Source organism: Gossypium raimondii, chromosome 7, assembly GCF_025698545.1.
Source record: "Gossypium raimondii isolate GPD5lz chromosome 7, ASM2569854v1, whole genome shotgun sequence".
Lineage (NCBI taxonomy): Eukaryota > Viridiplantae > Streptophyta > Magnoliopsida > Malvales > Malvaceae > Gossypium > Gossypium raimondii.
Window position 1 is genome coordinate 49,511,798 of NC_068571.1, and position 16,313 is coordinate 49,528,110.

General features: G+C 33.7%; 1 protein-coding gene and 1 long non-coding RNA gene across 3 annotated transcripts; one reads left to right on the plus strand and one right to left on the minus strand.

Moving 5' to 3' along the window:
* Window positions 1–11,705: 11,705 nt before the first annotated feature.
* On the plus strand, window positions 11,706–12,652 carry LOC105770293 (uncharacterized). Of its 2 annotated transcripts, none has more exons than XR_008197621.1 (2): window positions 11,706–12,024; window positions 12,185–12,652. It is a non-coding gene; the product is annotated as an uncharacterized LOC105770293 (long non-coding RNA). The 2 variants fall into 2 exon arrangements; XR_001126187.2 differs by having other exon boundaries at window positions 12,303–12,652.
* Window positions 12,653–15,019: 2,367 nt separating this feature from the next.
* LOC105778880 (phospholipase D alpha 1) lies at window positions 15,020–16,313 on the minus strand. The gene is made up of 3 exons (XM_052633975.1): window positions 16,277–16,313; window positions 15,702–15,818; window positions 15,020–15,612 (listed from the first exon to the last, which is right to left on the minus strand). The coding sequence occupies exons 1-3, from the start codon at window positions 16,311–16,313 to the stop codon at window positions 15,158–15,160; spliced, it is 609 nt and encodes a 202-aa protein (XP_052489935.1). The 3' UTR covers window positions 15,020–15,157.

A 16,313-nucleotide genomic window follows, 5' to 3' on the forward strand; every position in this document is an offset into this window, starting at 1 on the left:
TTTCTTTTGTACTTTTTTTTTTTTTGCATGTGAGAGAAACTTCCGTAGAAAAACTATGTCATGAAAAGCTGAAAAAGCAAGCCTATGGTGCTTTTGGCTTTTGGATGGGACTCTAGGAGTTGCCTTTTCTTTCATCCGCTGCTCCTACGTTGCTTAATACAATTAAGCTCTAATTTAATATTAATATTATTATCAATATAAAAAAAAAAAAAAGCATAAATTAGAGTATACTGGTATATATTATTTTCTTATTTATGAGTTAAAAAAGGTTATGAATAATTCAGATATAATGTTAACAAGAACAAATTTAATCAAAACTTACATTAAAATTGTTAATATATGGACAATGTCAAATTTCCTTCTATTGAAATTAAGATATTGTAATAATAATTAATTTTATCATAAAATTAAATGATTGATTATAAAACATATTTTATTTTCGTAAACAAAATTAAAATCCCAAATATGTAATTAAAGAAAAATAGATAAACAACCATTACCCCACAAATATTGATGATGACAATTGCTTCTTAAGGAAGGAGTAGATGGGCAACATCTTATATTTCAGATGGGTATGTTTCTTTTAAAAGGCCTTGTTGAGGTCATTGTAAATTTCCAGATTCTTGGGGAGAATTTGTGCTGATGCTAATTTCACTGGTTGTAGAGTGAAGGAAAGCGACAAAGATGTTGAGTATAAGGTTGTGATTTCATACCCTTTTATCTTTCGTTTGAACAAACCTTGCTTCCATTATTGGAAAGAGCCACACATATCAGTTTTAATGTCATTAAATGTTTTCAATTTTCAAGTTCCATTAATCCCAATGTGATTAGATTCAGCCCATATCTTAATTTTAGCTTAAATTGAATTCTATATACCCACTTCAACCACATTTCTATCTATAAATAACCCTTCTTCCAAGAGGGAAAAAAATGACACATTATCTAATCTCTACTCAAGTGCAACCTAAGCTCCCTAAACTCACCATTTTTAATATCACCCATTCTAACCATTTTCTTACGAATCACCACCGTTGTGTTCTTTAATATCAAATTTTAGATTTTAGATTCAATTGTTAACACTATTTTTTGTTAAATTTATTGGTATATGGACTAAATTTACAAAGAGTACATGAATTTCTAGCATATTTTAACCTTTTTAAAAATCATAATGTTGTTCTTAAAAGAAGGGTAAACTACACCATTAGTCACCAAACTATGGGTAAGTTTTTGTTTGGTCACCAAACTATTCAAAAGTTTTCATTTAAGTCATTGAACTATTCAATTTTTTTTTAATTCATTGGGTTATTAAGTTTGTTCTTTTTAAAGCGACGATTTGACGATTAGTACAGTGGATCAATATCCATCGACGAGTAGAATAACATACCTTAGATCCAAGTCAATCTAACGGTCAGTGTAAAAGATAAAAAAAAAAGTTGTTTGAATTTTGGTTTGCAAATTCGTGATGTTTAAAGTTGTTTCATGAAAAAAAAATTGTAAAAGAGAAAGAGAAAAAAAGCTTTCAATAGAAACAAACAGTACAAACAAAAAAAGTCATATAGCGTATGACTAAAATAAAATTTTTTGAACAATTTAATTACCAAATTGTAACTATTTTTAATTAAATAACCAAAATAAAAATTTACTCTGAAAAAGCTAAATTGATTCGTAAGCATTCCAAAAGCAGAAGAGTGGGTGTCGAAACCGTTTTTTGAAAACAAAAATTTAGTTGTCGACTTTAAAAATAAAACTGGAGTCGCCACCGATCCTTTATTAAGGTGTGATCGGCCCACCTTAAAAAATATTTTGGCCCACGAATTTTGAGAAAATGAGTCCGGGAGTCAGTTACGCACGAGGAAGGGTTAGCACCCTCGTAACGCCCAAAATCGGTACCAAATTGATTGTTTAATGTCTTAGGGTCGAGGGTTTAAAAAGATTTTAAAATCAACTCAAACGATAGAATTTGAAAATGGATAATCAATTGCTCAAGTCATGTAAAGAAATCGAGTCCCAATACGTTAGGGTACAATTCCTCATAATTCTCGAACTTTGAATATCACTTTATTTTATGCAAAAATTTTCATTTTGAGAAAGTAACATGCCACACCCAATACGTTAGGACACAATAAGTTAAGTTCCCAAAATAATTTTTATACTCATGCATTTTGAATAAAGAATATCCTCGGTTATTTAAGATTAACAAAGAAAATCCAACCCAATACGTTAGGGCTCAATTTCTCGAAAATCCCAAACTTGAATATTGCTTTTATTCAAAATAAACCTTGAATCAAGAAAAATAATTTTGATTTATCGAAAAAACCAAGATTTATTTTCCAAAGGGTATGTTAAAAATTAATGTACAATATGAAGCAAATATTTTAATTTAAATTATATGTATATATGTGTTTTCAAAATATAAGTATAAAGCCTAAATGAATTTTGAAAACATGTATATGCATACATTTTAAAAAATATAAGTGTACATAAAAGGGAATGAAATATACAAAACAAAACTTATAATAATATGCATGTATATATGTATGTGAAAATTGTGAAGATAAAATAAAAAACATATGTATACGTGCATATATTTACAAAATGTATGAGTATGTATGTATTGGAAAATCGTGTAAATACGTGTATGTACCTATTTAAATACTTATATATGTACAATATGTATATAAATAATAGAGTACACAGAGAATAAAAAAAGTTTATAATAACTCAACAATATCAAAAATGTATATATATAATATAAAATGTGTATTTTGAATTATAAAATGTAAATATATATATATATAAACGTGTGTACAAAAGTCACGAAAATAAAATATAAAGTATAAATATAAAATAAGTATAATACATTAATAGATTATGGGTATATATATATGTGTATATAAAAATGTGAAAATAGAATAAAGCAAAAAAAATATAATATATATGTATTTAAAACGTGTAAAAATATATATTGTACATATGCATAATAAGAGTATAATAATAATAAATAATAATGTACAACAATAGAAATAATAATAATAATAAATATAACATAATTAATAAAAAATAAAACAACGAATTAAGGATTAAATTGAAAATAAACGAATTTTTGAAGCTAAATTTAAAGATGAAAATAAAAAAACCAAATTAAGATGCGCAATAGTTGGAGGATCGAAGGGTAATTTACCCAATTTCCCAAACGCTATGCAGCAAAGATGGACCAAATTAAAACAAGAATAAAACATACGACCAGATTTTAAAGAAATAAAAGATCGATTTAAACACCCTCAGAAACAGAGGACCAATGAGCAATTGGCCCATTTAAAAAATGTGCGGATCCGGGACTGGTCGGTCATCACATGGTCATGGCCCCCATACTGGCGTCGTTTTGCAAGTGTTATTTAAAAGGAAAAACCTAAAAAAACATTTGTGGTCCCTTAAAAAAACAATGAGGGCCACCCTTTTCCTCTGCTAGGTTTTGGCCCTAGCCCCTTTTTGCGCCTGTTCAAGCGATCCAATCGGTTCAAATCCGCGCCGATCCCGAGCCCGACTCGTAAGTTTTATTTTCTTTCTCCTTTGTATTTTAAATGAAAATAAATGGAAAAATAAAAAGAAAGAAAAACTAAAAGCGATTCACCTTGAAAAAACTTTTTCAAGATATTTTCTCTTTATCTTTTCTTTACATCGACTTCTCCCCTTTTACTGATTAAAATCGGGCTTTTATAGCTGAAATAGCAAAGAAGAAAATCTAAAAAATCAAATATCAATCTATTCTCGTTGTTTGCCCGATTTTTGCGCCTGCTTTTGTGTTTGTTGTTGCAGTACTATTGGGGCGTGCGCGACATTTTATGAGGTGCGCGAGGAGTGGGAGCGACGGCGCGATGTGCGGGCGCCATGGGTGGTGGTACTGCACTGGGCTAAAGTCGAGGAGGCGGCTAAGGACTTTTCTACTTAGGGTTTCTTAGTTTTTAGTTAAGTATTGGGCTATTTAGTTATTGGGCTAAGGTTAAATGTTGGGTCTATTAGGCTGTTTGGGTATTGGGTTTGTAAAGAATTGGGCATTTTTTTTTTTTGCATGCGGGCCCGGGTAAATTGGGTTTGTACAGCTGCCCCTTTTTGCTCATTGTCGTGTAACGGGAATGGAGCAAAGACTAAAAGCCCAATTGTGCCCGGTCTTACTGAACCTCAACTTCTTCAGTACTTCTTTACTTCAAATAGCCTCATTCCTTCCTACTGCATCTTCAGAGGTATAGGAACTGGTGCTTCAATCTACTCCACTGCAATGTATGTCAGGGAGATAGGATTCGTATGTTGTAGCTTCTCAAAAGAACTAAATTTGCTATCTTCAATCTGCTCCACTGCAACTTCAGGGAGACAAGACCTGTAGCTTCAATTTGTTCTGCTACAACTTAAAGGTAAATTTGACGCGATCTGCTCTACTGCAACTTCAGAGAGATGAGATCTGCAGTTTTAATCCACTCAACTACAACTTCAGGGAGATAGGATTGATTTCTTCTGTCTATTCCACTGTTGCCCCGGGAGATAGAATTACTGGCTTCAATATACTCCACTGCAACTTCAAGGAGGTAAAATCTGCCGTCTACGATCTGCTTCGCTGTCTATGCAGGAAGGTAAGATCTAAAATCTTCAGTCTATTCCACTGTTGCCCAGGGAGATAGAATTACTGGCTTCAATGTACTCCACTGTAACATCAGGGAGGTAAAATCCGCCATCTACCTGCTCCACTGCAACTTCAGGGAGGTAAAATCTACCATCTTCGATCTGCTCCATTACTGCTTAGGGAGATAAGATCTGTAATTTTCAATCTATTCCACTGCTACCCAGGGAGATAGAATTACTGGCTTCAATGTAGTCCATTGTAACCTCAGGGAGGTAAAATCCGCCATCTTCGATCTGCTCTACTACTGTTTAGGGAGATAAGATCTGTAAACTTCAATTTGTTCAACTGCAATGTCGGGGAAACCAGATCCTCCGTCGTAGCTTCAATCTGTTCCACTGCACTGTCAGGGAAGTAAGATCCACCGTTGTGGCTTCAATCTTTTTAATTGTAATATCAGGGAAACTAGATCTGCCGTCGTAGCTTCAATCTGTTCCACTACACTACTAAGGAAGTAAGATCCGCCGTTGTGGCTTCAATCTTTTTAATTGCAATATCAGGGAAACCAGATCTGCCGTCGTAGCTTCAATCTGTTCCACTGCACTACTAAAGAATTAAGATCCGCCGTTGTGGCTTCAATCTTTTTAATTGCAATATCAGGGAAACCAGATCCGCCGTCGTAGCTTCAATCTGTTCCACTGCGCTGCTAAGGAATTAAGTCCGCTGTTGTGGCTTCAATCTTTTTAATTGCAATATCAGGGAAACCAGATCCGCCGTCGTAGCTTCAATCTGTTCCACCGCACTGCTAAGGAAGTAAGATCCGCCGTTGTGGCTTCAATCTTTTTAATTGCAATATCAGGAAAACCAGATCCGCCGTCGTAGCTTTAATCTGTTCCACTGCACTGCTAAGGAAGTAAAATCTATGGTTTCACCGGTTTATTCTCTGGAGAACATGACCTGTATAATTCAATTTATGAACCTAATTATGCCTAGTGATTAGGATGACATGATCAAAATGAATCAAATGCTCCTAACTAGACGTGTATGAATGACATTTGAATGAATGCAGAATGTCATATTTTGAGAATGATCCTTCTTTATCACTTGGGTTGTCATTACTCAAAGTTAAAGTTTCATCGCTAATGTGTTATAGCGTCTTCTTGCTCGGCTGGCGTCTCTAAAGAAACACTTGACCAGATTGCCCCCCACTGTAAACCTCCAAGTTTGATCTATTGGGGCGCAAAATTTGTACCATCTTTCTCCCGTTGTAACCCAAGAGTAAAAAGATTTGGCCTTTTCTTAATCATCTGCTATCACAACACAGGGATGTAGAATGTGAAGCTCATTTGTCATTTTCACCATTTCTAGGGAATCATACCAAATGTTCATGCACAAGTGAAGAATACCCTTCTCTAAGAACAACTTCTTCTTATTATTCGGTGATCTTTGCTTGCTTGTTCATTGAGGCTTTGTCACCAACACGACATCTTGCCGTTCTTCAATCAATGTTTTAGACAAAAAAAACTCAAAAGGATAGTCTTAATTTAGACTCTTCCTTATTAGATTTCCAACCCGGTGCGTTCTAAACAATAGTCCTGTTTCAGATTCCTGTATTATTTAGAAGCTTCTAAAGTAATATGCAAAACTTCCCTTGTGAAAGTTTTATTAGTCTATTAATCATTATTCTAATGCGACACACTTGCAAAGAGAACAAAATGATGGATAAAATTGAATTGGTTCTGAGCATAACTCGAAATGAATAAATTATCAGAGATAATAAAGATGGATAACAAAGAAATTGATTTAGGAATGCGTATCTTGGAAATGAATAAAGTGTTCCAATAATAACAAAAATAGTATAAGGATTAGGTGCCCCAGATATCGCAGCTTGAACTTTACTGTACAAACTTTCTGAAGACCATTCTGAGTTTAACATGTGTTTATGAGTACTTTGTCGATGCCTCAGGATGTCGCCTACCCTTTCCTGTTGACTCAGGTATAGCAAGACCACTGCATGCCCCATTCTGGTCATATTTGAGCTGCTCTGATAACTTCAAGTGCCATTTTGATCAACATTTGAGCCGCCCTTTTTGGGTTTTCAACTCAAATCCCCTTTGGTCTAAGGTGCCTTTTGCGGGTTTTCACCTTAGCCTCTCTATTTTTTTTACTCAAGGCTCCCTTTGTAGGGTTTCACCCTGGTCTCTTTTTTTTTGACTCAAAGAGCCCCTTTGTAGGGTTTCACCTTGGCCCTTTTTTTTTACTCAAAGCGCCCTTTATAGGCTTTCACCTTGGTCCCACCTTTTAGGAAAAGTACTTACTAACAGAATTTGAGTTTACAAGGCTTGGAAAATCTTTACCATCCATTTCACTTATAAATAAAAGCTTCCCTAGAAAATGTTTTCTTTATAAGATCTGAACCCTTCTAATTTGGCATCTGTTTCCCTTCATAATATTTTTTGTAGATGGAGGATCTTCAACATTTGGTCACCCTCGTGGAATTCTCTAGGATGAACCTTTTGTTATAGGCTCGCATCATTCATTTCTGGCACATCTGACCGTGATGAATAGCTTTTAGCCTTCTTCCTTCTATCAAGTTCAATTGATCACATTGCGATCGAATCTATTCTGCTTCATCCAACTTGCTCAGCCAATACCCGGAGAGAAAGAATTTCAACTTCAATAGAAAAAACCGTGATAAACTAAAGAGAGAGGCACTGCTCCGGTAGAGTTTTCACTGCATCATTCATGATATTAATCTTGAACATACTGTAAATTTCTAATATCGTGCTGTTGCTCAGATTGTAATGACAGTGCTTAACCTAGGAATATCCTGGTATGACTATGCGTAGACATCTTTGAATTCTTGAAGTAACTCAGCTTTGTCTTTGAAGTCATATTAATTCCAATCTTCACCAAGCTCACAACTTTTAATGATTCTTTGTGAGGTAGGATCTGTCTATCCTCTTACTCTACCATCCTCAATAAGTCTGGAGATAAGCTACAATCCATGTCATCTTCAAAGTTATGAGATCCTTCTAAACACATGTCTCACTCAAAAGGAGGTTCTGAGTCTGTAGCAGCGTCACTCATGTCATTGATATTTGGGGACCCATAGTGGGTACCAAAGAATATACAAAAGAATATATGAATAATATGAATGAACGAATGAATGGTTTGGCAGAAAAAATCCAAAAGAATGAAGAAAACATAAAGACTGAAAGAACATTTGCTCAAAGATGATTGCAATAATGTACTCATTAAAATAATAATATTCAGACGTGAGCCTATTTCACAAAGAAATTCTTATTACTTTTAGGCTGAAAGCAACAAGTGTGTTCTGAACATTACTCTAAGTAAGCCCTAGATGCTACAGAGATTCCTTTTACAATCCGATTATTTAGACGCTCTCAAGTTTATAAGGGTGGATACCTAACAAGGTCCCTTTTCAAGTGTGTCTTCATATACGACATTGATATGAACGCTTTCCAATTCTTCTTCATATGTCGTATTCATCCCATTATCAATGTGATTGGGTAGTAAATTTTCTGCACTCGATGAGTCACCAAACTTGACAACACCCATGTTGATGAGTCTCTCAACCAGCTTCTTGAAGGCAGTGTAATTTTCTATTGAATGTCCTGTAATTCTCGCATGGTAGTCACATTGTGCGTTCGCATCATACCATTCGGGATACGGAGGTTGTAGAGGCTTCACATGAAAAGGAGAAACAACGTGTTCATCAAATAAGCCTTGATATAACTCTCTATACGACATCGGTATGGGTGCGAACTGAAGCCTTTCTGTATTTGTTCTCATGCAAGGTTCTTGCTTTAAAGGGGCCTGATGGTTCGTGGTCTTTGTCTTTGGCTGCCCCACAGTAGTTGGTTTTGAGTAGCCCCTATTGTACCTACTTGCATTATCCACCTTATTCCCCTTATTCCTTGGGGCTTTTACAGTATCTAGGTGCTCTACTCTTGCCTGTTTTGTGTCTGCTGGGTCATTAAGGGTAACAGGACTGGTTAGATTGCCTCTTAGATTACAACCTGGGCCTGTCGAGTGATTCATCAGTGTCGATGTACCAGTCTGATATTGTTGAGGCCTGATAGTAAAGAGTGCCCTTCGTGGGTGTGCATCTGGCTGAATCTGAACACTTATTGGGATAAATTTTAGGGGATAGGCAGGGTCTTCATTATTATCCCCAAAGTGAACTGCCGGACTTTTCCCTTTTTCTAACCATTTACCCAATAACTGGGTTAATTGGCTCATCATATCTCTTTGGAAGTCTAATAGCTGATCTCTCATATCTTGCTGAAATTTGGTCAATTGTTCTTGTATCCGCACTTGCATTTGCTCTAATTTCTCCAACCTTTGGCCCATTTCTCTAGCCTTTGCTTGGGTGTCGTGAGGGTGTAGGTTTTCCAATTTAACTGAAATAATTTTACTCAATTAGGCTCTTTCAATGGATTTTAATGCATATGATGCTATGTAATGCAAATGCATGAGATGAATGCAAAAAGAGACGTTGATTCTGATTCAATTCCATTTAGAAAACTTTTCTAGAAGATAAATTTCTTTACATAAAGCGGATACATATATACGGCTTTGCCCTCATACTCCAAGCGAGGACATCTTCTCCTTCTTCATCTGGATGCTAAGATAAATCTTGCGAATTCTTCAAAAGGGGTATCTCCTTTACTTTTTTTACTTGATCCTGGTTATAATCTAACGTCTGCCCATCCCCGTAATGCTCCTCAATTTCTTTAAGGTAGTTGGAATGTTAGAAACTCTTGAATAATCAGCTTGACCTTAAGGCACAAAGTAAAGTTATGTATTCCTCCATCACCCTTCTCTTATCACATTTTCTTGGACCATATTCGGACAACCACATTGTCATCCACTTTATCAAGAAACCCATTTTCTTATGACAAGCTTTCTAATCTAGTAATCGAACTCGAATCAACATCTCTTTTCTAAAATGCAAATGCAATGCAATCATGATGTCATGCAATCAAAACAAAATAAACCCAAGTCGGTATCAGGTATAAATATTAAATCCAATACAATCAAGAAATAATAAAAACTCCTAGTCAGGTATCTACTAAAGTTTAGAGTGTTTCTACCTAAGGTAAGTTCCTAAAGCTCACTATATGAGGTTTAGTTTCTAGAGTAAGGGTACCCGAACCAACAGATTCCTCGATCCTCACCCATTATAGGCTCATATGGATCGAGTTCAGTTCAGGGGGATACATTTCCCTATGGCTGCACGGAGATGAAAATCTCACGAAGACATAAGTACGGATGTATCCCTAAGCGTCCACTACCCCGCACGGAGGTGAAAACCTCACGAAGGACTAGTTTCGCTCCCACTTAAGGGTAAAATGCAAAATGCAAATGCAAAGTTACCAACATACCATGGTAAAAAAAGTATGAAGGAAATCATGATTTTTTTTAAAACTTTGATGTTCGACACAAAGACAAAAATGAATCAATTTCTGGCTCGACTCTCTAGTGTCCCCAGCGGAGTCGCCAAGCTGTCGAAACCGTTTTTTGAAAACAAAAATTTAGTTGTCGACTTTAAAAATAAAACTGGAGTCGCCACCGATCCTTTATTAAGGTGTGATCGGCCCACCTTAAAAAATATTTTGGCCTACGAATTTTGAGAAAATGAGTCCGGGAGTCAGTTACGCACGAGGAATGGTTAGCACCCTCGTAACGCCCAAAATCGGTACCAAATTGATTGTTTAATGTCTTAGGGTCGAGGGTTTAAAAAGATTTTAAAATCAACTCAAACGATAGAATTTGAAAATGGATAATCAATTGCTCAAGTCATGTAAAGAAATCGAGTCCCAATACGTTAGGGTACAATTCCTCATAATTCTCGAACTTTGAATATCACTTTATTTTATGCAAAAATTTTCATTTTGAGAAAGTAACATGCCACACCCAATACGTTAGGACACAACAAGTTAAGTTCCCAAAATAATTTTTATACTCATGCATTTTGAATAAAGAATATCCTCGGTTATTTAAGATTAACAAAGAAAATCCGAACCCAATACGTTAGGGCTCAATTTCCTCGAAAATCCCAAACTTCGAATATTGCTTTTATTCAAAATAAACCTTGAATCAAGAAAAAATAATTTTGATTTATCGAAAAAAACCAAGATTTATTTTCCAAAGGGTATGTTAAAAAATTAATGTACAATATGAAGCAAATATTTTAATTTAAATTATATGTATATATGTGTTTTCAAAATATAAGTATAAAGCCTAAATGAATTTTGAAAACATGTATATGCATACATTTTAAAAAATATAAGTGTACATAAAAGGAATGAAATATACAAAACAAAACTTATAATAATATGCATGTATATATGTATGTGAAAATTGTGAAGATAAAATAAAAAACATATGTATACGTGCATATATTTACAAAATGTATGAGTATGTATGTATTGGAAAATCGTAAATACGTGTATGTACCTATTTAAATACTTATATATGTACAATATGTATATAAATAATAGAGTACACAGAGAATAAAAAAAGTTTATAATAACTCAACAATATCAAAAATGTATATATATATAATATAAAATGTGTATTTTGAATTATAAAATGTAAATATATATATATAAACGTGTGTACAAAAGTCACGAAAATAAAATATAAAGTATAAATATAAAATAAGTATAATACATTAATAGATTATGGGTATATATATATGTGTATATAAAAAATGTGAAAATAGAATAAAGCAAAAAAAATATAATATATATGTATTTAAAACGTGTAAAAATATATATTGTACATATGCATAATAAGAGTATAATAATAATAAATAATAATGTACAACAATAGAAATAATAATAATAATAAATATAACATAATTAATAAAAAATAAAACAACGAATTAAGGATTAAATTGAAAATAAACGAATTTTTGAAGCTAAATTTAAAGATGAAAAATAAAAAACCAAATTAAGATGCGCGCAATAGTTGGAGGATCGAAAGGGTAATTTACCCAATTTCCCAAACGTTGCGCAGCAGCATGGACCAAATTAAAACAGTAATAAAACATACGACCAGATTTTAAAGAAATAAAAGATCGATTTAAACACCCCTCGTAAAACAGAGGACCAAATGAGCAATTGGCCCATTTAAAAAAATGCGCGGATCCTGGGACCGGGTCGGGTCACCGCGCGGGTCATGGCCCCCCATACGGCGTCGTTTTGCAAGTGTTATTTAAAAGGAAAAAAACCTAAAAAACATTTGCAGGGTCCCTTAAAAAAACAACAGAGGGCCACCCCTTTTCCTCTGCTAGGGTTTTGGCCCTAGCCCCCTTTTGCGTCGCCGTTCAAGCGATCCAATCGATCCGAAATCCGGCGCCGATCCCGAGCCCGACTCAGGTAAGTTTTATTTTCTTTCTCCTTTTGTATTTTAAATGAAAAATAAATGGAAAAAATAAAAAAGAACAGAAAAACTAAAAGCGATTCACCTTCGAAAAAACTTTTTCAGTATATTTTCTCTTTATCTTTTCTTTACACTGACTTCTCCCCCTTTTTACAGATTAAAATCGGGCTTTTATAGCCGAAATAGCAAAGAAGAAAATCTAAAAAAAATCAAATATCAATCTATTCTGTTGTTTGCCCGATTTTTGCGCTCTGTTTTGTGTTTGTTGCTGCAGGTACTACTGGGGGCGTGTGCGCGACATTTGCGGAGGTGCGCGAGGAGTGGGAGCGACGGGCGCGATGTGCGGCGCCTGCGGGGGGTGGTGGTACGGCGCTGGGGCTAAAGCTGAAGGCGGCGGCTAAGGACTTTTCTACTTAGGGTTTCTTAGTTTTTAGTTAAGTATTGGGCTATTTAGTTATTGGGCTAAGGTTAAATGTTGGGTCTATTAGGCTGTTTGGGTATTGGGTTTGTAAAGAATTGGGCCTTTATTTTTTTATTTTTTATTTTTTGCATGCGGGCCCGAGTAAATTGGGTTTGTACAGTGGGTTTCACGCTTTAGTGTTAATTTGTGGTTGAAGTTCCTAAGAGATGAGTAGATTAAATTAGTCATTTTATTTTTAAATGAATCATAGAATCAAATGAGTTTGAATTATAATAGTATTAATATTTACAGTATAAAAATATTTTAAAAAAATATTATTTTTTATTGTTGTTCAATTTTAAATAAAAAATATTATTTATAAAATCATAAAAATTTAAAAAATATTAACTCTACTAAATAATAAATAATATTTTTTAATAATAAATATTAATTTTATTATAATTTAATCTTATTGAATTATTTTTTATAGTATAAAAATTAAATTAACCCGCGGACTATTTTTAGGGCATGGAAGAGTCCGACACAGGCCCAGGTCAACATATACTTAATTAAAGGTTCGGTGAATGTACGTGGGAAGTGCCTGTGCCACCAAAAGTCTATGAGCTTTGACTCCCAGAGATGAAAACATTACGGTTTTTTAAATTAATAATATAAAAAAATTACAAAAAAAAAGGTGGAAAGCAAATTATTCATAAAAATAAGTTATTTTGAACAGTAAAAAGTCGTACATCACCTATTAAAAATATTATTTTAATAAAATTATATAAAATAAAAAATTTAATTTAAAAAGGGGTGCCGTCGTAATGTCAAGCTGACACTCTTTTTTTAATTTTTTAAGAATTTGACCTTATAAACTTTAAAGAAATAAAAAAATGAGAAAAATTTATTTTTGTTATTGTTATATCTTTTAAAGACTAATATGTAAATAAATCAAAGTTTAATTTGGTGTCACCATACTCTCACGTGACACTTTTTTTTCAACCAATCTAAAAAAGATAATTACTTCATCAGGTAAGTCTACCATCAATTTGTTAGGCGACACCAAAAAAATTACTTCATAATGGGATTTTTAGGGTGGCGCCGCCTAGAAAAGTGTTGACACCTAACTCTATTGTAGAAATCAGGTCATTCCTATAATTAATCTTGAAATTAGATCATTTTCATAAAATTTTAAACTTATTCCTTAAAAAAAAACCCTTTTTTCACTCCAACTTTTACTTTTTTTTAAAAATATATATATATATATATATATATTAGTTTTATAATTTTATAGCTACAAGTGGGGTAGTCCGTAGTTGTGATAAATAAATAAATAAATAGTTTGGTATGAGAGTGAGGACTGAGGAGAAAGGGATGGGCAGATTATCATAAATTTACTATTGGAAATTAAAGGCAGCATTAACTTTGTGTAGGTAGTATAAATAAGAATATCCAAAGCATATTTTTAAAATATCTTCGGCATTGGAAGAAGTTGAGATTGTTTTGCATATAACTCACAGCTCCGACTTTAATTAATTTAATTTTTATATTTTCAAAAGGAATCTCAACTGAGAACACCACCCTTGTTTATCTCCTAATCATCAATGTTTTAATAAAGAAATTTTGTATCACTTGATACAGTGACAACACCGGATTGAATTGTGATTATGTAAAATATTTAGGGACCTGATGAAGTAATTACCCATTTTAAATTGGCTGAAAAAGGGGTGCGGCCTAACATTACGGTGACACCAAATTAAATGGTTTTTAACTTTTGGTCTATTTGCATGTTAAGTCTATCCTTTTTTTAAATTAAATTTAAATAGCCCTTAAAAATATAAGAATAATAAAAATAAACTCTTTTCATTTTTTTATTTTTTTACAAACAATAAAAATTATTAAAAAAATATAAAATTCTTATTTAATTACCCAAATATATCCCTCAAAAAAATTTCTTCAAGCTTATCTAAATTCAAATAAATATACTAGGGAATGAATTAAAAATGTTTAAATTTAGCAAGAGTTGTTGCTTTCGAGGACCAAAATTGGACCAAAGGTTTGGAATTGATGATGATCATGAAGATTGGTGTATGTTGCAAATAAACGAAAAAAAATTGGCCTAATTATATGGAGGTTCCTAGCTTTAGTCAAAAATAAAAAACAATGTCAAGTTAGCAATTCGTTAGTTGATTAGAGGAATTTTTAACAGTAGTGACCAATTCGAGCGATTATCTTAAATAGAGTGACTAAATTGATAAAAAAAATTTAAAGTGAGGAACTATGCTATTTTAAAGCGACATACGGTCTAGTTTACTTAAATTTATATATGAATGGGTATTTTAATAATTTTATAACTAAGTTGGTATCCAGTTAACTCATGACAAGACACTAACTCAGTAAAACACTAAAATAAGTATAGATATCTTGAGTTAAAAAGGGAAAGGTGAATAATGATGCTTGCCATTAGTATAACCTTATGGTTTTTGAGTGAACCAAATTAGTAATGCATGGATAAGGACATAACGGGTAGAGGTAAATTCATGGTGGTTAGAGATTTAGATTAACTAAAACAAAGGAAAAGTTATATATGTAGGGAACACTTTTATCTACCCACTATTGTCAATTAGGAAAAATGGCTTCATAGCTACATTGTCATTTTCTTCAAGGTTGCTTCCAACTAAAGTTTAATCTAGAGTTTCTTCAATCAAAGAATACAATCATTCTGACCATCAGACAATTAGATTACTGAATTTAGGTAATGAGAATGGAAGGAAAGATCCAGATTTGGGTCCAAGAACTCGACTTTTGGTGTCCGAGAAATATTCCAATCTTGCAAGCTCTTTCACCTCTCCATCACTGCTAACTCCAATCGGATAGCTTAGCAAATGGCCTAACAGCTTATTATCTAACGACTTGCATGCGTATAAATTCCAGTATTCCTCAACTGCCTGGTTCACTTTCCGTACGAATTCCAAGCTCTCTGGCTCAAGAAAGGACTTATCAAGCTTGCGTAAGTGCTCATACCACAATGCCATATGTAACCCATGAATTTGGCCCCTCACTGGTTCCTTAGTAGAGAGGCGATACGGTTGGTAGGCTCCCATTTCAATTTTTGTATCATTGGCACCATCTATTGATCTTTGATTGATGTTGGCAAATCTGATTATAATGCATTCATCATCAACTGTGGAAACGGAACTGTCCCTAGTTTAGTTGTTGGAGATAAATGAAGATAGCATACATCAAATGTGCAAATGTATTAAACTAACTTACCAATCATTATCTTGGAATGAACATAGATCATGAAATGCCTGGATTGCTGAGCTCTATCGTAACTGGTATGAGGTCGAGGTCTTTTTGGAGGTTCGTATTCTCCACAAATCCTTATCTCTTGGTGTTACGTAGAGGATAAGATAGGTTGTTAAGCAATTTGTTATACAAACTAATAGTCTGTTAGTAGAGTTTGTTAACAACAATTAGACTTTCTTTTGTATATAAAACCTACTAATGTACTGATCAAATCAACCAAAAATATCATAATATTCATTTGTTTAATTCACATTTATTTTGTATTTCTCCTTTTGAATTTCTTCATTTCTATACTTACTAACATGGTATCAGTTGCCTAACATTCCTGGAGGTTCTTGTCACTGCGTCCATGGCAAATTTCGCTGACTCTACTGCTGCTGATCGTGGCAGTCCCGCACTCTCTAGCGTTCGATTAGTTCAGACTTTTCCTAGGCATGACACGGTGAAATTGGATTAAGGCAGTTTCGTACAATGGCAGCAGTATATACGGCTAATAGTTGAGGGATACGAGTTACTCAGATATTTGGAAGGGACGTTACCTGCTCCGACTCGATTCATCTCCTCTCCGGATGGCAT

Bases quoted from the DNA above. Each gene is read 5' to 3' on its own strand.
- LOC105778880 (XM_052633975.1), bottom strand. From the start codon at position 16,313: ATGCCATCCGGAGAGGAGATGAATCGAGTCGGAGCAG. The intron at 15,819-16,276 runs GTAACGTCCCTT...CGTAACACCAAG, and splicing joins GATGAATCGAGTCGGAGCAG to AGATAAGGATTTGTGGAGAA. The intron at 15,613-15,701 runs GTAAGTTAGTTT...CCGTTTCCACAG, and splicing joins TCATTCCAAGATAATGATTG to TTGATGATGAATGCATTATA.